Genomic DNA, 24,827 nt, shown 5'->3' on the forward strand with positions numbered 1-24,827 from the left:
AAAAATATTATTTAGTAAATTAAATTAAGATAATAAACATGTGCTGTTTGAATCTGTAAAAATACATTAACTATCCTGAAATCATTTATTTTATTAAATTATTTTCATAATTTTTGCATAAATGTAAATGTTTCATGTAATTTATAGAAATAATAGTTTTAAATATTTTGTTGGTAATATGAAATAATCTTCATATCAAAGGCATACTACCTCCTCTAATAAAAATATAGAGAGAGCTTTTTCTATTGAAAAAAATTCAAAATTCAAAAATATTTTCTTTCCTTTTAAAACTGTCATTTTAATTGCTTTGAACATGTTGGAGGAAAAAGAAATGCTGAGGCATTTTTGAAGTCTGAAACAATTAAAAAACAACAAGCCCATAAAAGAAAAAAATTGAAGCCAAAACAACAAATCAAAGAAATACTCCTCCTTATTTAACTGGTATTTGTTGTGTACCTATTTAATTGACTAAAGCACAGGAAAAGTGACTAGTAGAAAAGGAAAGCCTGGTCACTGTCTCAAGAAGTCTAGAAGTCTTTAAAAGCTAAATAAAATCAGGCCCTAAATAAATTATTCAAGAAAAAGTAAAGATGAATAAAAGAAGTACCCAACATAAGTTTTTAAGCAGAATTTAATAGTGCTGAAGACTTTAGACTAGGCAAGACATAGTGGCAGTAGACCCACACTATAAGACACACATTTTCAGGTTCTACTCATGTTTTCTAACATCCTTGAATTTAATCACATAGCTGAGTAGGCTCAAAAGAACAGCAATAAAGGTCAGAATCTTGAAAAGCTGCAAATCCTAATTCTTCAGCTTTTGTGAATTGTGACTATTTTTGTGTTTAGGTCATTAAATTTCGGCTAAGCTGCTTATTTTAGTGATGGAGTAAGAGTTCCAAAATGTCTTAAAAACCACTGTGATAAACACAAATAATGCTAGGTAAACTCCATTGATGCCCTACTGTGATGTCCCATTATAGTCTAGGTTTCTAGGAGGCTGGACACAGTACTGACCTCTGTCAAATCCTACCAAGCTGGAAAGGCTTTAAATATAGATCTAGTGATGGACAATACATCAACCAACCAAGGACCAACTCAGCTAAGTTCAGAAAGACATATCAATTAGCAAGAAGGTTACAAGCCAGCAGACTTGTGAGTCACTGGGGGGGGGGTGGGGGGTGGGGGGGTTATGCTCCACCACTGGTAGTCTATACTAATGAAATCACAGCTCACTGATGTGTTGTTGAGGTGACACCAGACAAAAAACCCAAGATATTAAGACTAAAGTGGTTAAGGGAGTTCTCACCATCTAGAGCTTCTTTTAGTTCATCTTTGGTCCAGGCCACTTCAGTCATTAACAGTCGGAGGTAATACATAGCATGCTGGTGAGGTTGTTCCGCTCGAAAGTTGTTAAGAGAGCGCATATACTGTGTGAAGGATAAGGTATGTTTCAAACCAATTAGCCATAAAAATATTTTTATCATTGTTAAGTGATTTTCTCATAATGCATAACATCATGGCTCTGTTTTGTTCCCCTTTCCAAGGTTTAAGTGATGCTCTATCCAGTTGTATGAAAGTAAAAACTTTTCTGGCATTTAAGTAGTATCAAGAGAGGCCTTCCATCCTCCAGATCACCACTTTCTTGGATCAATCAGATAGCACTGCAGCTAATCTTTTAAATGCCCATAATTCAATCACCTTTGACTTAAGAACTTATACAGAGAACTTACCGCTTCCTTGATAATTTCAAATCTTTTTTCATCAATCTCAAAAGTGGCCATTTTCTCAATAATCTTCTTTAGCAAAATAGGCTGCTTGTCATTGTATCCTTTTACAGAGAGCTATAGAAAGAGTTCAGGTTGTTATAAACTCAAGTATTAAAGAAAGATTTCTATATGTACAAAGTTCAGCCTTTTTTGTTATATGAACAAAAAAGAAAATTCAGAGCAAAAAAATTATTTACTTCATTATAAAAATAATTTAAACTAACATATTTATCTATTATGACTGCTCCAACAAATGCTGCCCAAACAAAATTAATGTATTATGGGCATAGTTATATGAAACCATCAGATATTATGGTGACAGGTACCACACTATTTTGTTATTTAAATTCTTGATTCAAAGCTAAGAATATTTTTAGAATTTAATTTTAAAAACAGTTTTTAAAGAGAAAGCTTTAGGCATCTTACTGAGGAGACTTATAAAGCAGTATACAATCTAGGGAATGTCTGCCCTGCTTTATCATATTGCTCCACTTAATACAAATCTTTTTCAAGTGATAAACAAAACACAAATAGACTCCTAAAAAACACAGCTTCTGCTGTCTGCTACTGTTCTGTCCCTAATATCTCTCATTTTTTTAACCAGGTCTCTGCTCTCTCATTTGATGGTTAGAACTGATATCCAAATATGAAAAGACTACTTTTAGCCCTCGGAGAGATCATATCACTTAGCTCAACCACATAATTTAATAGATGCAGAAACCTGAAGGACCAAGGAAAGAGACTTCTCTGAGGTTCTATGAGTAACAAAAGTAGGAGGGTAGAGTTTCTATCTGAGAGCTGAGGATTCCAAATCTAGTGATCTTTCCATTAAGCCATCCTGCTTTCCCAAAACTGAATCATATTTCTAAAGTAAACTAACTGGCTTCTGATTTCTATAGGTAGTACAAGTACTCAAATTTTCCCTCTTTCAAAGATTAAGCTGGGCCTTAAAGGGACGAGGTCACCCAGCCAGGATCACAGGGCCAGGTACTTGGGCTCCTGATGCTCCCCAGCAGAGCTAGAAAATGCTCAGGCATTTCCCTCATAGGCATACATTTCTAGGGGTACATATCATCCAGAAATAGTGGTGGCTCAAGTCTATACTAGGACTTTGGACATCCAAGAAGCAGGATAGTGGAGGAATTAGGACACCTTGGTCCAATGTTAGTTCTTACACTTCCTAACTGAGCATATACATTCAAGATCCGTTAACAAGTTTTTTCCTCACAGAGTGCTTCTAAGAAAAATACTAGATAATCTAGTTTTATCTTAAAGATTATCAAGTAGGAGAGCAAAATGATTTCTTTCCACATGAAAAAGGAAGCACTGATGTTAAAAGTCCTTAATTATAGAATTTGAAAGGTGTCAGTAAATAGTTGATTAATATGCCATTCAAAATTATAATTTTTGAGTTAAATAAAGAGCTAGAATTACTTAGGCCAACTCTTTTATCTTACCACAAAGAAACTTGGGACCTAATGACCTTAGGTACCCTGTCCAGGCTTGTTTGCTCATCTATAAAATCAGGAGGTTAGGCTAGCTGATGTCTGAGATCCCTGCCAGCTGTAAATCTATGATCCTACAAGAAGCAAAGCAAAAGATTTTGCCCAAGATGTTATAGTTACTAAGTGGCAGAATCAATGACCCAAATCTCTCAATTCCTGGGTCAGGAGTAGGGTTAAATAAGGCTAAAACGAAATGGACCAGAGGGTTAGGAATGCCTTGTATTATTAGGGAGAGGGAAAGGAAGGAAAAGAGGATTTCTTTCCATTATACCTGCTGCCTCTGAAACTTTATAATATAAAAATCATAAGAAAAGTATGTTTATTACGTAAAAATGTATAATCAAACCAACTGAAGGAATCTGAAAACAGCATAGAAAATTAATGCAATAAAGAAACCTTTTAACTGATAATTTCAAAGGCTATATGTATCAGATTATTTATATCAGGCTGTTCCCAGAATAAATTTTATAGAAGATGAATGTATGCTACAATAGGAATATTAATTTAGAAGTGAACTGCATGCCAAGCTGAGTAACATCTAAAATTGGTTTAGAATTAATAAATTTAAAAAAGAAAGCTCCAGATCTTTCTAGAAACACACCAATAATGCTGATATATATAATATACTCATGCATACTGGCTTTCCATGAACCAGTAGAAATTACAGAAACTCTGAATCTTTAAAAATTAAAAAAAAAAAAAACAAAAACAAAAAAAAACAAAAACAAAAACAAAAACAAAAAAACAGAACATACAATTTTTTTTTTCCTTTGTAGATGCTAACATTTCCATAAGGATGGGGAAAAGTAACATGCTTTTAGTATGAATCAGTATGTCAAACATCTAAAACACGGCGAAGAATGCAAGTGAAGTGCTCACACACATGTATACAGACACACTGAGCTTGAATGAATTGATCATTAATGCTTCAAATGTAATTGCATTTTTCATTCATGAAAAGAGATGCAAGGAGAAAAACATCAACCATCTTACTTAGAAATGCATAAATTAATGTTTTCCCAAGCTCAACATAAGGCTTTTATGCTGTTTTTGTGTCTTTTTACTCTCCCATTTTTTACTTACAAGTATTACATTCATTCCTGATGCAATGCCATAGTTCAAACCTGAGAGGCGAGCTGCATATGTATACTCTTTTAAATCATCCTTCAATAACCTGATAAACAGGTATGTCATGTTGCAATGGAGAGGATCAGCATAAATGTAGCGACTAACAAAAAGAAAAACAAAAGAAATGCTTTGATACCTCAAGCAGTGACATGATAATGAAGAAACATGACCGAAGAGTATGAATATGCAGCTTCGTGGTCTGGATTTCAAGGAAAAAGAAGTAAGATAATCTTTTATTTCATGCTGATAGGAAGATTTCATTGCCTTTTGTTGTCAGAAACTTCGACTTCTGATACCAAATTGGACAAAGCTAATCATAGATGTATTTGAAGATAAAAAAAAATCTCATGATCTGATTAAAGATGTGGGGGTAAAAAAGAACAAAATGGTTTATAGGAATAGAAAGACTGTAGACCTGAAGACCTACAATGAGAGTAAACTTAAAAATTCAAGAGATGAGAAAACATAATTAGCCAAAGACTAAAAAAAAAAACAAAACAAAACAAAAAAAAAACCCAACTCATATCTCCTCCATCAAAAATATTTTCATCAACCAATATAAGATAGTGTTGATGAGTGGAAGGCTCTAGAATCTGGGTACTTACATACATCCCATAGATGGTATTTTGGAGGTCATAGCTCAAGCCAGCAAGCTCTGCTGCATATGCATACTCGTTGAGGGAGTCTTTGAGGAGCTCAAGGTACAAATAGGCCATGTTACAGTGCAAAGGATCCACATAAGCAAATGGGCTGGAAGAAAACGTGCAAAGTAAAAGAGCTGGTTTATTAATTTTCTATTTTGGTTTGGCCTTTTCAAATGGAACTAAAGACACCCACTGCTGGGCCATCCATTTTCTGGAGGATCTCTTATCTATAAAACTGCTTTGATAGTCCTTTTGTGCAGGGAAGTAGAAATCAGAATAAATACCAAACTGCTCAGCTTGTGTTTAATAAAAAAGACAAATGGATCACTCAGAACTATTTTTCTGAATATGGACACACTCACAGAAACTGGAGTCAAGCCCTTTCCTGAAACACAGACAGAGCCATTCTATAATATTGCTGGCCTGAGCCTGAAGATGGCTCAGTGGTAGAGAACTCATCATTCCTTTGGATGGTCTTTTCTATCGTTAAGAAGCATGGCTAATGAAAAAGTTTTTTCTTTTTACTAAGCTGAAAACAGCCTTGTTATCACTTCTACCAAGGATCTCACTTCTGTTCTCTGGAAACAAGAAGAATATGACAATATTCTTAATCCATATGACAATTCTTCACATGCTTAAAAAGTCCATCCTAGGAACGTATTATGAGATGCAGTTCAGCACCCCCAACTCATACCTTTATTGGGGCTTAATATTTATCCTTAGAGTTGGCTCCAACCTAAAACAATTTAGATCTTGGATTTCAACTACGATCAAATTTATTAGATAAAATTTTCTGCACTCTGTTGTTCAAAACTGTGATAAACATGTCAATTAAGGCTTCACCCTACTCACTGATGAAAATAATAAATTGAATTATCCCCTTGAAATTCCATGAAGAAAAAACACATTAACAAGCACAATGGATGGCAATGGGACTGACTGCAAAAAAAGACATTACTGGAAAACTCTCCTTTTCCCATGCTCCTTCTCCCTGAGAAGAATCACAAAGTTAGAGGCACTTAGGTGGCGAAGTGGATAGAGCACCAGCCTTGAATTCAGGAGGACCCGAGTTCAAATCTGGTCTCAGACACTTAACATTTCCTAGCTGTGTGACCCTGAGCAAGTCACTTACCCCCAGCCTCAAAAAAAAAAAAAAAAAAAGAAAAAGAAAAAAAGAAAAGAAAGAAAAAAAAAGAATCACAAAGTTTGAAATCATATCCCTATTGGAGTAATAAAATGATTCCTACTAAATAATAAACTTTGGTAGAGAGAAAGGAATCTTCTGTTTTTCTAAGTCCAGGAGCTTGAATGAAAGAGTTGAGAACTTTAAATATGTTGCTTCTATTTTTCTCCCATACCAACATAAAATAAGCTATCCAACTATTTTCCATGTTGGATAATTTGCAAAACGTGGTTCTGTCTACAATATTAGTAAGTAAGCAATACATAAAGGGGAAAACATCTTAGGAAATTATCAATGTGTAAAAGGAGAAGAATTCAGGTCCTTAAAATATGATTCTAGAACCACATACATAACAAAGCCAAAATTTCATGTAGGTTCCTGCTTTCACAAAAGTGGAAGGTAGGACTCAAAAAAGTAAAATAGTTTTTACAAGGTCACAAACAGGGTAGAGCTTCAGCTGAGCCTCAGCCCATCCCCCCATGAATGCAACCAGTTAGAAAGCATTACCCATAATGCAGAGGGCAGAGAAACTGGAAGGAAGCCTGGTGTAAAAAGCAACAAGTTCTGATCCAACCAGCCATGGTTGCCAAAGCCTACCAGATTATAAGTGTGCTAATAATAGTAGGTATTTAAATAACAAAATAATAAAATAAATTAAATAAATTCAGGTGCTCCTTCCCTCTCCTCCTTCACTTCTTGTATATACATACCTCCTACCCGCCACAAACACACATTTCCCCTATATCCCTCTTTCTTTCTCTTGCTTGGGGGTGGATGGGGGGTGGGGGTGGGGGTGTTTGGGAAAAAAGCCAAACTTTTAAAAAAAGGGATCTACTGATAAAAGTCATGCTACAGTAACTATTTGATGATGGTATAAAAAATACTGCATGTCTTTAAAGTACTTTTACAATTTAAATGATGCGCTCAAAGGTCAATCCAAGAATTACAGAGCTGGGTCTTGAATTCAGATCCAGGGCTCTTTTTCTGTATTATATCATAGCTACTTCAGTCTCCAGACCTCAAAGAGAACCTGGGCTACTATGGTATGGACCAAATCCTTGCTGCTAGTCCAATCTCACCTGAGAAAGATATATAGCTCAGTGACCAACGTCAACAAAGCATGCGAGGTAAAATATTTTTTCAATGTAACAATACCTTCATAAATCAAAAGAAAAAATGGAAAGAAATCTCATCAAAAATGATTATAAAATTTACTAAAATTGATATAAATCTCTTAGGAGACTTTAAAAGACATGTAGAAATGTGGGCAACAAAATCATCCTCTAGAAAACATTAAGATTCTATTCTCATTAAAAAGTTTATAAATTCCCTTTACCACTTCTCTTCAATGGAGATAAATAATTCTTTATTGAATGAAGATTAGGAAAAGATGATGTTCTAAAATTTGGTGTGTATTATTATTATTATTATTATTTTACTGAGAAAGCTTTTTCCAGACAGAAGCATATGAATATTTAGTGTCCTTTTCTTCTGCCTTTTCTTTTGATAATCTTTGATATATTAATCATTGATTTATTCTAAGGATGATATGGGTATCTCCTTTGCTAGACAATTGTCAAAATACAAAAGAAACAATTTCCCAATGGGTTTAACAGAAAACTCTAATGTGTATAGTTGTTGTTTAATGAAATAATTTCAGATTTTAATTTTGTTTGAAAATGTTAAAATGAATTACAAAATTCAAATACAAAATTAGTTTCATAGCGATCTTAATCACCTTCAAATTTTGATACAAAAGTCAATGAATGATGCAAGAATTAAATTAACATTGTGCTAAGAAACATTGTGTACTCCTATAAACTTGATTCAATCTTCAGTGAAATGCTGTATTTCAGAGATTCCTTTTGTTCCCCACTCCAAAATATGAGTACACACACCCATATCCATAACCACACCCACATATCTTCTCTTTCAATTATGAAAACCATTTTGAAGCTAGTGACCAAAGTGATGGTATTTAAGCCCACCCTGATAATAAGAATAACTTGAAAAATTCTTTAATTCTGAAATTTGTAATTAAATTTCTTAACAAATTATTGTAAAAGAACCCGATAATAAAAATCTTTCCTTTTAGACCAATAATTAACTTGGATTAATGAAAATTTAAAATGAGAAATTCACTTATAAATTTAACTAAGCTTTTTTCCTTCTATTTATTTAAATGAGAATAAGCCAGAATGGCACCTAGAATAGGCAATTTTACAAGAAAGAATGGAGCTTTAAGAAATTATTCAGCATATTCCCCTTGGATTTAAGCAAGGGTATTTATACCTTTTTCATTCCCTGAAAGGAGTGATCTATCTTTTTTTTTTTAATTACATAATTTTCTTCCATGTTCCATTACCCCTCAGAATTATAAGGCTGTCCTAAACTTTAATACATATGCTTCAGTTAAAAATTCAGCTCATTATCTTTTGTTCTGAATCTATTAAAAAGGGAGATCAATCAAATAGTATCTTTTTATTATTTAAAGATCAAATAGATCCTATCAACTTGCCCTTCTCAAACCAAGCTCCTTTTGTTTGTAGTACTATAGCCTGAAAGAATTACAAAATATAAGAAATGAAGTTGCTGGATTGTTGGATTACATACCTGAAAAATTCAAAGTTGAGACAAGCTTTTGGCAAGAAAAATTTATCATCTTGTTTAAACCAGAGTTTGCTCATGGCTGTGTCCTATGACAAAAAAAATATATAGTTTTATTAGGACAAAGCTGGTAATTTATTTAAGTTTTCCCTTATTCTTCAACATGGCTAAAATGACAGTAGTTCAGAGAGGCCTCCAGGAAGGCCTTTAGTTCAACCACCCCAAACATTCTCAATCCTACAGTTTATTAAGTTATTGGAGGGAGCAGACTGTTTATTGTTTGCCACTGAAGCTAATAATCCCCACCTACACCCCGGACTAAATCCTGAGCTAGACAGGATTAGTCAATAGATATCTTACTTTCCCCACCCCCAATCTAATCTCTTTGGGGAATGAATAACAATGATAGGAAGAGAGTGGGAGGGGAAAGTGTATGTATAAGAGACCCTTGTACTAGTTCTATACTTAACTCCAAAGGACTACAAATTTCCTAACTTTTCTGGCAAGATTAGCTCAATTTCTTTTATGTTTAAGAGAATTAAAAGCTCATTAGAAGCTCCTTGAAGAGGTAGAAAGTATAACAAATTTGCTTCCTGTATTTTACTCTTTAAACAACAGCTAGTTAAGATGATCAGCTTTTTCCTTTTAACTTCACATTTAACTCCTTTTAACTTCACATTTCAATCAAAAGCAACTAGCATTTAACTGGTTTCCTTTGTTTAGAATTTGGCTATAGTTCTTACTGACTTTTTCCTGCCCCTCAAGTCTAATTAAGCACCTATAAATCTACTTCACTAGTATCTTCAGGGTCCATTCCCTCTGGTCTATTCCTACTATCACTTCCCTAATCTAGGCTCCCCTTTCAATATCATACTGTACTACTGCAATCTGATTTTCTTGCTTCTAATTATCTTCCATATCACTATCAGGTTCATTATCCTTCTGCATGAACTGGTTCTTCACCCATTCAAAAAAGATTCCCTACTGTCTACCAAGAAAGTTCCAATTACTCTGCCTGAAATATTCACAGTCTGGAGCCTACCTTTCCAGGTTAATTTTATTTTTTATTACTATCTTTTGTGTACCATGCTTCAGAAAAATATTTATTCTCTAATTCCTCATCTCCTAACACATCCTTCTTGTAACTACTTTCATAATTCTACCTTGTATTTGGGAATATCTACCTTCTCCCTCATTTCCTACTGAATTTCTAACACAGTCTTTAAGGCTCAATTTAAATGCTACTCCTTCCATGAAGCTTTCTAATACCTCACTATTAAATGCCTCAAAATCATAATGAACTTAATTTTAGCCATATGATAATATATATAGTATAATAATAGATATCTGCATATGAAGAAAGGGTAGAATCATAATCTGAAGTCAGTAAGCTTTCTTTTTAAAGAATATATTTAATATCTATATTTCAATATAATTACTTTCTTTTATAATCCTTTAATTTTTGTCTTATACGTTTACATTCCTCAGAATGCCACCAAGTGGGTTCAAGAACAAAATAGTTTCAGAATATCTATTCTAGATGCTAAACCCCATAAGGGAAATCAGGTTTTCCCTAAACTTTGAATCTTCCCCAGTCCCTGAACAAAATCTCTACTGAACTGAAGGCTTATTTTTTTTTAAAAGGTAAAACCGTGTACATGTATATGTACACATACATATGTGTACATGTTTTATATACACATAAATATGTAATATATATAATTTATATTGATGCTTACACATCAGTATAATTGCTTAATCTGTCATTTATTAGGAAAGATGGTTAATTCACTCAAAATTTATCTGACAGAAAAACAAATCAAATTAGATCAAATACAATTTTCTACATTATTATACTGATCACACTGATGGGTCACTAGTTTCTCAATTTTAGGAAGGGACCTTAATGATCTAGTCTACTCCTTTTATAGATGAGAGTCTCTGTTTTTCTAATTTCTAAAAATAAGTGAATTGGAATAAAGTTATTAAGAAGAAAAAGTTTATATAAGGAAAAATGCAATCCTCAATTCTAAGCAATTTCAACATCAAAAAGATAGCAGGTGAAAACTTTGAGTCACAGAGTCCCTACCCCTAATTTCAAGCAGTGATTCTAAATTAGGGATTCCTAACCTTTCCCCAACTCTTGCAGTTTAATAAAGACTATGGATTCCTCCCTTCTCAGAACAATATCTTTAAATGAATAAAATAAAATAAGTCATTAACAATAATCAATAAGTTAATTATTATTAAAAATAGATTAATAAAATGAAACAAATAGTATATCAAAATAGCTTACAAAATCTATGGACTTCAATTTAAGTACTTTTACTTCAGATAGATGAGAATCGAGCTAACTTCAAAATATTGCAATGATAAGAAATGCAATAATTGACCTCAGTGGGCACTTTCAGAGTTTTACAAAATTTCCACATTTTCCATATTTTTTTAAATGTAAGCATAATCTCATTTTCCTTCTCCTGGATGGTAACTGGAAAACAGAGAGCAAAATCGCTCTCTTCTATATACAATCCAGATAAAAAGTATCTTGCTCCAACTTAATCTTTTTTTTTCCAAAGGAAGTCACCTCAAATCTCCATAAAACTTATTTTCTAGCTTTTGAAAAAGCTTTATGTAGGACACAACACTGAATAGTAAGCTATCATCAAGAAAAAAAAAAAATATATATATATATATACACACACACACACACACACACACACACATATACACAGAAAGAGAGAGAGAGAGAGAATATATGAGTATGAGATACCCTTCTATCAGACCCAGCATTAAAATTATGATACAAACTTCAATGGTTACCTTAATGAGAGCAGGATATGATGTTGCTTCCTTTTCTAGCGGCAAGATCTCAAAATTTGTAGGAATAAATTCATTCTTTGTTGGAAGCTTAAACTTTCCATTTAAGTCAGCATTTTTCCATTTCTGGAGTGAAAATGATAACAAATTAAATGAACTGAAAAGTTTTTTTAAAAATTCTCTTTTGTAAATAATAATAATAATAATCATATATATATATATATATATATATATATATATATATATATATATATATTTTAAGGGTAATATTTGCCAAAGTATGTATGTGATATCTTTTACACAGAAAAAATAAGCACTACTAAAGAACTAACTGGTTTTATATTGATCTATCTATATATACTTATTCCCTTGTGACCAGATTTCTTCATTTGCATAAATCTGTGATGATGGAAAGAAAATTCAGCTCAGCATCATATCCATATACATGTTGTTGCCTTGTTTATATGCCATAATAATGAACTAAACCAATCAGTCACAGATCATTAATAAAAAACAAAACTATCAATAAACTGTAGCATGGTTAAACAATCAAATTAAATATGTATAGGGTAGGAAGCAGTCCAAGAGCTAAATTCATCTACCATCTTACTAATCCACATTTTTAGAATTGGCTATCTTTTAGTAGTAGAAAATTAGTTCTTTCCATAGCTTGATGGCCATGCTAATTACAACAAAAGTTAAAAAGGTAATTTTTTGGTTAAGATTTATCTTTAAAAATCTTGAACAATTTAGAGGTTAGGATTTTTACATAAAATAAAAAATAAATGAAATATGATTCTAAGTATTTACATTTGTAGATAGCTACTATTTAGAATTAAAATTTTATAAAAACAAAGTTTACTTTAAATTATTCTTGTCTTTCTTCAACTCACAAATATTACCAAATAGGAGGAGACAGCCCCAGCACACGAGGCTTCAATTTTATTTTACTTGTTAAGCTCAATGGAGCTAACTGGTCTCTGTCACATTAAGAAGCATTAAGGCTTCGATTTTACAATGTGGAGATTGTCAAAGCCCCCCAAAGTATTGCTTATTTCATGTATATGCCAGAAAGAGCAACTAACTACATGGAGGAAAATCCTAAAAATCTTTCCCTTTATCCCTGTATTCTTCCTTTTTTTTCCCTTCTCCTCCCTCTCCCACCACCTATCTGTCTAGCAGGACTGGCACAAACCACAAGGCTTCCCATTCTATCCTTGGGATTCCCTTTTAATTGACTTTTGTCAAGCTTACCTCAATGACCTCATCTGGTATAGCCTCCTGTTTATATTGTGTTCCATACCACTCTTCTGTTTGATCTGTTTGTCCTTCAAAAGACTTGGAAACTATTGCAACCCTAAGAACAAAAATGGATAGAAAACATTGACCTTGTAAACCAACAACACCATCAGAAACTATTAATTGAACCAGGCACCAAAAAATCCTGCTAGGACATAAAATTCTAGTAAGTCAGAGAAACGCTTTCAGAGTCTAGCACAAATCGCAATGGCTTGCCAGGTACACATTGTGTCCCTTTTCTTATCTGAAATAATCATCAATTAGATCTCCTGTTATCATAGTCCTACTCTCAGAGAAAGAATTAGGATGTGAAAAGCATCTTTTTGCTTTGATAATTTAAAGAGGATGACTAACTCCTGAGCTAGAATTGGGGAAATAACAATACATTTCAGCAAGCTTTTTTTTTTTTTTTGAGTGCCTACTTGGTACCAAGAACCATCTAAATGTTAGGTACTCAAGAACCAAATTAAAAAATGAAACAAGAAGGAAGCCAGGAATAAAGATTCTGAGGACATAAAGGGGGAACCTAAACTAATGTCAGGAAGTTAAAAAGTAGTAGAAGTTAACAAAGCAGAAAGGAGAAATTGTGCATGACAGAATTAAGTTCTATTGTAAGGAAATTTCAGCTAATCTGACAAAACAACATCATCCCATGTTCCATTTGGCCCCCAAAAGGACACATAGGCACCAACAGATAAGAAAAGACTTGTTACAGCATCCAGAAGGAAAAGATGCACAGCAATGAAATTCTTTTCTTAAGAATATAAAGATAATTGTGAGTACACAAGATAAATCAAAAGGCACTGTGTCTCCCTGAAGTATGCTAAAGAGAACTTGCCAAGATCCCAAACACCCTCTAATTACTATACGTGTTTCTACTGAATTAGTACCTGCTTCTATCATATCACTAATCAATAACTAATATAGCCAGAAAAAACCCAAAAAGTATCTCAAGAGACTCTGAAGTCCTGGGCAGGAAACAAACAGCTTTTTGAGGAACAGATGATCTTTTCAACTCATCTTCTAATTGGTGATTATATATTTGAAAGAAAGGAAGACTTAAAAAAAAAAAGTCAAAACAAGTGTTTGGTTAGTTTTCTTAGCCCAGATGCCTAGGACACTAAAAGGATAACAGAGAAACAGAATGCACCTTTAAAAGGTTAAGAAAAATGAATTTAGCAATAATTAATAAATGTGGTATATGCCAGATTAAAAAAAAAAAAAGCAAGGGAACGGGGAGGAGGCAGGACCTTGAAATCGGAATATGAAAGGGAAGGAGAAAAGACTAAAGATAAAACTATATAAAAATCAGGGAATAAGTGCAGATGACAGCAGAAAGAAGTATAGTAAAGTAAGCAAACATACTTGAATTTTTAGGTGAAAATAAGAGGAAAGATGGTCAAGAGGAATATTTCTGGCTTCAGATGAGCATATAATAATTATTCAAGGAGCATATGGGAAAAACGGAATCTGAAATCTTAACACAGGTTAAATATGTTTTTATAGATATTACTTAAGTTTTACAAGACATAAATCCGTAAACTTTAGAGTACAAACAAAATGAACAGCATTTTGGGTTTAGGACTGATTTAAAGACAGTGCTAAACATTCTCCCAATACAGATTACAACTGATATAGAGTAAATCAAGCTAAGTAAAAGAAAAGTGAGGAGACTTCAAATACTCCAACATTTAGTAAGAGACTAATTCTTAACAAAAAATAAAGTCTTGGCTTGCCTTGCTGATAATTTCATTTCTCAGAAGATAGAAGATCTATCCTAGAGTTTATAGGAGTAAAAAATGAAAAACAGCAGATATGTAGTTAAACTTTAGGAAAGCAGATTCTGAAATATTCAGAGAAGATGAGAAATCATGAAAACTCAGTTTGCCCAATTGGATTTAGAGTCTAGTCATCCTGGTTGCTTACACAGATTCCAAATTTTATCCTATTACCAAAGATCAGAAAAAAGAAAAAAGCAAAATAGCTTATCCAATATGATTCAGCATTTAGCACAATGCTTTGTATAAAATAAATGCTTAAAAGTTAAAATAAAAGATGGAAAATTCTAACAAAATAGGAAGCATTTCTTCCCCCCCCTCCCAATATTAGTAAACAGAGAATTCACTAATTCCATCAAAAAACATCAAGTCCTTATTTTCAAAGCAAGTATCTTAAGATTCAGATTTTAAAAGAACATATGTGGAATGATGAACACGTAGATAAGCACTGTTGTCCAAGAGTAACATAAACTTAAAGACACATAAGCCCTTCAAAGGGACAGAACATTATGGGGAAAAAAAATTGCTTAAATAACCAAATAAACTTTTTAATGGGCTATATTAATAGCAAGAAAGGCAAGAAAAAAGATCAAATCCCTGCTTAAGATTGAACGAGATGAGGTGAGATCTTTCAAGACAGTTGTGAAAATCGAGTAAGGCTTCATCTACTTCAGTGTTTGAGTAGGCCTGAAGGACTCTGAACATGGAGTCAAGGGCATAATTGTGTTCCCCTCTCATGACATCATCTCCTCCCTATTTCAGCCAAATATGGGCAACTATGTACTTATTGGTCAAGTTCAATTTCATGGGCAGATCTCGAGTTTAGAATGTAAGACTCTCAGCCAATGAGGATGAGGGTCAGTGGTGGGAGGGGGCGTTTTGCGTTAGGGATTAAAGGGGCTGTCCTGCCCACAGGAGGCGCTTCCTCTCTTCGATTTTCTGCTGGAGGAGTGGGAGGCCCTTCTCTGGAGAATGTACAATAAACTCTGCTCTGTTGGGCATGTATTAAGTTTTATAAAGTTTGGGTCACTTAACTTGCGAACATTGAAGTGTAAAGTTTAAAAATATATACATATATATTTACTTAAAGACGGACAAGAAAGATTGATTGCAAAAGTAATTAATAGTTTAAATGGAGCTATGATATATTGGGTCAGGAAGCATGGTGGTGTGGGGGAAGGGTGACCACGTGGAGAGGGACCTGGTCTGGCGTTTTAATCCCTCCCAGAATAGTGTTGTGTTTTTTTGTTTGTTTTTTAATAACTGCACCTCCTTGCTGATTTAGATATTAATTATTTCTACTGTTTAAAGGAACAGCCTACATTTATATGGTGTTAATAACTGAATGTTTTATTTTTATTTTTCAAGTCTATAGCTGTTCTAAGGAGTTGGAATTGTAAGTTTTCTGAAAGCAATTCATTTCTACTAAGATCTCATCTTGTTGAGGGCGGTAGCCCCTTGATATTCCTTGTTTGATCTCCAACTTCCTTTGGGACTTGGAGTCAAACTAGTATGGGCTATCTGAGCTGGCCAGGGTTTTACAGCCCCCCATTCTAATCTACTCAGACCAAATGCCATCAGGAAATTCCTTTTTGGGAAGAGACTTCTGATGTCCCCAAAAGATAACAAGAGAATCCTTATCTTATTTCATCACTCTCAGGTTGAATGATTGTGCTCTGGTATAAAAGAGAGAACTCGGGGATCTACTCTTGCAAAACTGGCCTTGTACCATGCAGCCATTTTGCCCACCGGCTCTCCAGTGTTTCCATTCTAATCAATAAAGACTATGTCTCCATACAGCATTAAGTAGCAAATTCCTTTGCTGCCAAACCCGCCATTGGTTACTTTGGGGAAGGAAGGAGAGAGAAAAAGGAACTGACCCATCTTTGTTTAGACCACAGTTTACTCCTCATCATTTAATCCTCATCATTCTGACTAAAGCAAATGATTTAATGTTTAATGTTTATTTACATGCATGATAGTCTCCTTGTTTAAAGGTTATTTTAATCTGATCTGATAATTTGATAGGGTTATTTGCAAAAATTTTAATCCTTTTCAGAATGAAGAGAGTATTAATGTTAATTCTGAAAGGTCTGAAAGTTTCTTTTCTGTGGAAACGGGATGGACAACATGAGATTTAGAATTTTTCTTTGTATTGAGTATTTTGAAAGCAAAATAATCTGTAATGTTAAACCTAGAACCATCTACTTCATGAAAGAAACTGTATAATCTGAACTTTCTAGGATGAATCTTTACTGTGATTCTTGAACTAGATTCACCTGAAGCCTTGATTCATTAATCAATAATTGCTGTAGGAGATATAATCTTTTGGGACTGTAGCTAATATTTACTTGGAGTTTTGAATTCAGGTATAACTGTTTGCATAGGTCGTTAAACTCCATCATCTGGAGGTGGGATGGTTAAAATTAGGACAGCTACCTGAAGTAAAACTGCCTTAAATCATGCCCCTGGTTTTTCCTTTCATGTTTGTAATCAGAGCAAGTGGTCAGTGAGATATACAGTGCTAGGACAGCTCCCACTTTGCCTTTCTTTTTGAGACAAAGCTGGCAATCTCTGGAACCTCAATCCTAGACTCCTGACTATAGATCTATATTCAGATGCATTTTTTCATGTTTTGCATGATCATGGTGGGGAAAGAACTTATGGAAATAACTTTTGACACTCAATCCCCTATTAAATATGCAGAGAAAATGAAATGAAGGGGTATTCAAGTTAGAACAAATTAAATCAACAGGGCTGGGAGATGGCTCACAGATTCCAGAATGTTGAAACATGAGGCAATACTATTAGAAAAGAATGATCTATAATTCAAGATCATAATCTTAATCCTGCTTCCTTTTTGTCCCCTGGAGAACAGAACTATTGCTGTATAAAACTGTCTGACTATTGCTATTTCGGGAAATTTACTAGTCTGTTATGTATAATCTGATAATTTCTGTAAACAGGGGGGGAAGGAAACTGAGATTTCAACTGGTCAGAGAATTGGGAAAAACTGATGTCTTACTTCAGTTCAGGCCGAATTGGAAACTACTTACTCTTTGCTTACCTCATCATTTTGATTCCCTGATGAAGGACCTCGAAAACTAGACATAATTTGGGTATTGAATGGAACTCTGGAAAAGGTAAAAGATTTTTTTTCTTTATGCAGTGGACATCCAAGCTGCTTCAGGCTTGGATCGTTGTTAGAGCTCTATGCTCGGGCACAATTCTTTAAGAATTGCTGCGACTGATGAAAGGTCTCCATTTGTCTCGCTCTCTTGTCTCTACAGATAAGGGAGAGGCTGCAAAAAGTTAAAAGCTTTTTACCTGTCCACTATCTAGACACACCTGATTTTAGCAGATGCTGGGTTTGGAGAAGGCTGCAGAGACAAGGCTTTCTTTTGCATCTCAAGGCATTTCTAACCAGACCTCAACCTTGCAATAAACATCTTTTTACTCATCTAGAGTTTTCAGCCTGTAAATTCATTTACAGGGGACTCTAGCCGAAAATTTGCTAGACTATGATTGGCTGGCTTATGTTTTAACTTTGAATTGTTGTCCTGACTCAGTCCTGCCTCAGTTTCCCTGCCTCTTAGTTCTGCAAACCTCCCCCCCCCCACCTCTTTATCAGAATACTCTCCCATTACAAGTTAATGGGAATCTCTTATCAAAACTTCTTGAATTCTCTTGTGTAGAATTAGACATTCTATATATGATTGTATTTCCATTGGGTGTTTTTAAAAACAAACTGATTTGTATGAATAATGTTCACTTATGAAAGATCTACTTGGATATAAACTCATTGGGACAAGTTCCTTATTGTTATCAACACAAGATTATGATAAATATTTGTTTAGAATTTATGTATGGTTCTTCTAGGATGGTAAATGGGAAAAAGAAATGGGTTTGCTAGAACGTCCACTGTTACCAAGGGCAGTGTACCTGCCCATTGGTCGGCTCAAACTTTTGAATTGTATGCTTTAAAAATCAAGGGTTGAAATTATTGCGGGACCAAGATGGGACTGTGTGTGTATGTATATATATATATATATATATATATATATATATATACACACACACACACACACACACACACACACACACTGATTTGAGATATGCCTGGGGTGTGATGCATGGATTTGGAAGGATTTGGGAGAAAAGAGGGACTGGAAAACATTCTGGAATGTAGTAGTAATACATGTAAAGGACATGAGATGGGAAGTTGTTTTGAGGTAAGGGGAAATAGATTAGCAGATGAGGAGGCCAAGGGAGCTGGAGACCAGGATATTTCTCATAAAATGGCCTTGATACCTGTACTTCCCCCTAGTCTGCCGTCTCCCAGTTTTATTCAGAAGGAAAAGAGAGGGCCTCAACTCTCGAAGCAGTTGAGAACTCGGAAGAACGATGGCTCTTGCCTGATGGCAGAGAGGTACTGACCAAAGCAAGTATGAGGCAAGTCCTTAAGCAACTGCACCAGGACAGTCATTGGGATGTCCAAAGCCCGTGTGACACTGTGCTGACAAGGTTATGTTTCCCCCAGCCCATATACTATGGCCCGACATCTGGTGGATGGTTGTCTCGTTTGTCGAAGGACTGACAAGGCTGCTCAACGCCAGATCCCAAAAGGGGGACGACCTCTAGGAATCAGACCATTCCAAAGCATCCAGGTGGACTTTACTGAGCTGTCACCAGAGTCGCCTCAAATACTTGCTGGTCATAGTGGACCATCTGACCTCATGGGTGGAGGCATTCCTCCATACTGCCTCGACAGTAAGTAAGGTCTTATTAGAACAAATTATTCCCAGATATGGAATGGTGGAGAGGATAGACTCAGATCAGGAAACACATTTTTCTGCCCAGGTATTGCAGAATCTGATTGGGGCCTTAGAAATCACTTGGGATCTCCATAGCCCTTGGCATCCTCCCTCTTCTGGGAAAGTAGAAATGATGAACCAAGAAATAAAACAGCAGCTGACTAAATTATCTTTAGAGGCAAAATAGTCAAAGTGGCGTTATCCTTCAATCACCTGTGACCTACTAACAGGTGTAGGTTCTTATGCAGATGCTTCAGTACAGATTAATTACTCCATAACAGCATTTGAGCAAATTGCTGCTATCAAAGCATGAGCTTCTCTCCCCAGTAAAAAAAAAAAAAAAAAAAAAAAATACAAGGGTGAGACCTACATAAAAATTGTACAGGGACCAAATGAATCCTTTGCTGATTTTGTGGTGCATTTGCAGATAGCTGTCACACAGACTAATGGTGAAAATGAAGTAACAGACACTTTGGTAAGGCAACTTGCTAGAGAAAATGCCAATGAGGTTTGTAGAAGGATTATACTAGGACTAAATAAGGATGCTCCTTTAGAGATCATAAGACGCTGTGCCACAGTGGGCACAAATACCTTTTATAGCCAGGCTATGGTACAGACTTCCAAGATCCCAATATAGGAAGACACGATCCCTTTTGGCAAGGGACTTCCAGAGACTCGTCAATGCTTTCAATGTGGTAAAGTAGGCCATCTGAAAGCTCAATGTTGGCATAGAGACAGAGTGAGAAAACAGGCTGGGAGAACAAGACCCAGAACCCCATGTCCAAAATGCAACAGAGGACTCCATTAGGCCTCAGAGTGTACACTGATTCAGGGAAACGGGATGAGGGGCCCAGCTCCATGGCCCCAGGCAAAAAAACACTTGGGGCATGATGGCAGCCAATGCCACACCCAGAGAATGCCTCCAAGTTCAATACCCAGACATGACCAATCAGCCAGGAAGCAACATGATGGGAGAAAGGGACTACAAGTAGGGAAGATAGAGTTGTATGCAACTGGGACAACTGAGATACTCCCTGAAGAGGTGAAATCTGTTCCTCTCCAAACTATGGATCCCTTGCCTCCAGGGACAGTAGGCTTGACCATTTCAACTCCTGAGAGTACTTACAAGACAATGTTCATTCATACACTGATGTGGGAAACTGGGGAATATGTAGATAATATCCCAGTCACTAACACAGGTAGACAACGTGTGACATCAAGCAGGGGAAGTAGTAGCATCAGATTTATTGATACAGACCCCTAAAATAAGCAATCTGGTGACAGTCACCCACATTCTGAATCCAAGCAGCAAAATCCAGGAATATACTAGACAGCAGCTGTGACAGCTGACTGACCTATGCTCACCATATATATAAATGGCATACCATTAGAAGGACTGGTGGAAACAGGTGCAGATCGCACAATCATTAGAGGTGCCAACTGGCCCCGTCATTGGCCAACGATCAAGGCAGACACCTACATCTGGGGTAGGAGGATCAATTGCAGCTGAAGTTAGTGCTACCCCTTTAGTTGAAAAAAAAAAAAAATCCCCATCGATCTATGGGGAAGAGACATTTTATAACAATTAGGGTTAAAAATGAGTACTTCGGTTTTTTAGGCAGGGCTGCTGTGGAAGGCCTGCCAACACTTTCACCTGTTCCTATCCAATGGAAAACTGATACACCAATGTGGATAGAACAGTGGCCCTTAGGTAGCGATAAAATTCAGGCCTTACTAGACATAGTACAGGAACAACTTGACCAAGGACACTTAGAACCTTCTCTAAGTCCTTGGAGTTCCCCAGTATTTGTTGCAAAAAAGAAATCTGGAAAATGGAGGACGTTAACTGATTTAAGAAAGGTAAATGAACAGATGGAAACTATGGGAACTCTTCAACCTGGACTTCCATCAGTTGCCTAGAGAATGGCCTCTGTGAGTTATAGACATTAAGGATTGTTTCTATTCTATCCCTCTAGATAAGGAGGATATGAAAAGATTTGCCTTTTCAGTACCCAGCGCTAACTTAGCTGAGCCTTATAAAAGATATTCATATCTTTTATAAGATATGGACAGTTTTGCCACAGGGAATGAAAAACAGCCATAGTATGTTGCATACACATAAACATGTATGTTGCTGCTGCTCTTACTCCAGTAAGAAAAGCATTTCCAAAAGTAATTTTATTACATTACATGGATGATTATAAATTGCACATAGCTTCAGAAAAGATTCAAAGACATGCTCCTTTTCAATATTTAGGATATGAAGTATATCCTTACAGTACAAAAACTCTCCTTAAGAACAGAGAAGCTAACCACCTTAAATGACTTCCAGAAATTGATAGGAGATATCCAATGGATGCGTCCCGGTGCTAGGCTTGACTACCTGTCAATTGCAACCATTATATGACATTTTAAGGGGAGACAGCGCTTTAAACTCACCACGCCAGCTTACAAAAGAAGCTCAAGAGTCTTTGAGACAAGTTGAACTGGCTTTATCCAATGTGGTTGAAAGGGTCACTCAAAAACCCTTGGAAATATCAGTTTTTGCTACACAAGAGGCACCCACAGCAGTCCTTCATCAAGGAGACAGTGTGATAGAGTGAGTGAACCTCCCAGCACAACCAGAACAAAGCCTTACTCCTTAACCAGTGCTTGTGGCTAGAATTTTATTAAAGGCCATTAAACGAGCAATACAATTATCTGAGATAAGACCTGACAAGATATATACCTTTTATACCAATGCACAAGTTAATGTGTGCTGTGAAACCATCCCAGAGGGGCAAATTTTGTTAACCATGGCTCCAAATTTTGCACACGGGTCTCCATTAAAGATAACTAGACTGTTACATAGTTGGCGATGGATTCTTGAAGAAAAGGTTTCTAAAGTTCCTCTTAAAGGACCAACTATCTTTACAGATGTATCCAAACATAATATTTGCGCTGTATATTCTCGTGACATAACTACAAAGAGAGTAATCAGAATTCCTTTTCAGTCTACTCAGCAGAATGAATTGTGTGCAATCATTCTCCAATATATATCAGCTCTTTAAAGAACTTCAAGAGCAAGTGAGAAAGCATCCAGTTAAGATTTATATTTTGCATGTCCACTCCCATAGGACTTCCAGGTCCTATTTTTGATGGTAATTCAAAGGCAGATAGCCTTCTAACCATGCTGGCCAGTACTCCTTTATTTCAAGAAGCACAAGAATCTCATTCTAAATACCATCAGGCTGCCCAAGCTTTACGTTTTCAATTTGGAATAACAAGAGAAGCTAGGAGCATAGTAAAGACCTGTACAGCTTGCCTTCCTTTCCATGCTCCTGCTTCTCCAGGGAAGAACCCTCGTGGTTTGAGACCTAATGAAATTTGGCAAATGGATGTGACCTATTATAAATCTTTTGGTCATCTATCCTTTATCCCTGTCCTGGTAGACACCTTTTCAGGATTCACATTTGCAATGCCAGCAGCAATAGAGACAGCCCAAGTGGCGACTGAATTCCTTATACAAGAATTTGCAATTATGGGTGTGCCACAAGCAATAAAAACAGACAATAGACCTGCATATAGGTCTAAACATTTTACACACTTTTGTGCACAGTATAAGATTTTACATACCACGGGCATACCCTTTAATCCTCAAGGGCAGGCAATAGTGGAGAGAAGAAACAGAGATATTAAGACACTCCTCCAAAAACAAAAGAAAGGGGGAGCCACGGTAACCCTAGAGAACTTCTAATACCATTAAATTTTTAATTTTTGACAAAGATGCACTGGCTCCGGCAGACAGGTTTTATAACCCACCAGAAGGGCAGTGTCCAGTGCGAGCAGCTCCACTGTCTTTAGATAATCACCAGGTGATGTGGAGAGACCCAGAAAGTGGTGAATGTAAGGGACCAGATAGGTTAACTGCTTGGGGGAGAGGGTTTGCTTGTATCTCCACAGATGGAGAAGGAATCAGATGGGTGCCAACGAGCCATATTCGCCTTGTCCATTGGAGAGACACAGAGCAGACCCTTGAAATGAAGAGAAGACCCAAGAAACATCGGGTGGTTCCGCTGCTGACTGTACCCACCACTGAAAGAACCTGGCAGTTATGGCGTTTGACCCATGGACATCAAAAACTGTTGGACTTGAAAATCCTCAGGAATCATTGGATTCTCTGAGGCATCATAAGACTGTTGCTGGACTTCAAAACCTTTTGGGGATCATTGGATTCCCTAACACGTGAAGCAATGGACAATAGATTGGTTTTGGACTATCTCGGTTGCTGAAGAAGGCGTATGTGTGACTGATGTTTACATACTATCCTTCTAGGACTTCTGGAAATCTCTTACAATACCATGTTGATTTATATTGTTTGTTATATCACTACTTGCATGTACAATTCCTGTTTGTTACACCACATCCGAGTCTCCACTGTCTGTGGGGAGAGTCATCACTAATAGCCTCTGCGTTATTGCTATGTGCTTGTGTAATACCTCCCATGTTGATGGGTTTGTGCATACTTGTCTCTAATAAGGCCCTTCAACCCAGAAACCCGCTAGCAAATCCCCAGTTGAGGGCGTGATTATCTCCTTTTTAGTGCTTTCATCTCCCCTCCTGAGAAAGGGGGGGTGATCACCTCCTTTTTGGGTGAAAAGTCAGGGATGGCACCTGTGGTCTAAAACAAAAGAAAGCGGGAGATGTAAAGGGCTAGAACTGAGCAATGCACTTGGATAATGAAGCACGTGAGACTAATTGCCAATTGGACAGTTCCCTATTAACTTGTTTGAAGGTTGACCCTCCCCAGCTGTTGTTCTCTGCTGACTTGATTGGTGGGACAAAGAGGGGGAAGTGACTTGTGTGGGAGGAGGAGAAATTTGGGTCGTTGAACTCACACACTCTCTCAGGTGATGATAAAAGATCAAGAATAAAGTGATCCTGTCTCCAGCTGATTTCTGGGAAGGTAAGAGTTCCAGCAACTAGCTGCATTTAGTTTTAAGTTAAGTGTTTCTCATGTAAAATGTATGGGATTGCCTGTCATCGGGGGGAGGGAATAGAGGGAGAGGGGGTAATTTGGAAAAATGAATACAAGGGATAATATTATAAAATATATATATATAATAAAAAATTAAAAAAAAAATAAATTTAACTAAATACATAAAAAAAAAAGTTAAGTGTTTCTAATTCTGTAGAAATGAATACAATTACTAAAAGCCTTTTAACCTTTCTCAGTGTAATTTAAACCCCAAAATTCTTATCAATCATTCAAAAATTGAGAAAGCAAATCTTAAGCCTGTAATC

The 24,827-nt window shown here is 35.9% G+C and overlaps 1 protein-coding gene across 6 annotated transcripts in view; it reads right to left on the minus strand.

Moving 5' to 3' along the window:
• The window catches only part of IDE (insulin degrading enzyme), a 101,383-nt gene that overhangs the window by 20,782 nt on the left and 55,774 nt on the right, over positions 1-24,827 (minus strand). For all 6 annotated transcript variants that reach the window (XM_074295874.1, XM_074295869.1, XM_074295871.1 and 3 more), the window contains 6 exons: positions 12,908-13,010; positions 11,657-11,779; positions 8,843-8,925; positions 5,008-5,152; positions 1,734-1,844; positions 1,310-1,430 (listed from right to left, as the gene is read on the minus strand). In XM_074295874.1, the coding sequence (XP_074151975.1) occupies positions 1,310-1,430; positions 1,734-1,844; positions 5,008-5,152; positions 8,843-8,925; positions 11,657-11,779; positions 12,908-13,010 (686 nt within the window). The remainder of the gene's footprint in view (positions 1-1,309; positions 1,431-1,733; positions 1,845-5,007; positions 5,153-8,842; positions 8,926-11,656; positions 11,780-12,907; positions 13,011-24,827) is intronic.

The sequence above is a fragment of the Sminthopsis crassicaudata genome, chromosome 2 (assembly GCF_048593235.1).
Source record: "Sminthopsis crassicaudata isolate SCR6 chromosome 2, ASM4859323v1, whole genome shotgun sequence".
NCBI lineage: Eukaryota > Metazoa > Chordata > Mammalia > Dasyuromorphia > Dasyuridae > Sminthopsis > Sminthopsis crassicaudata.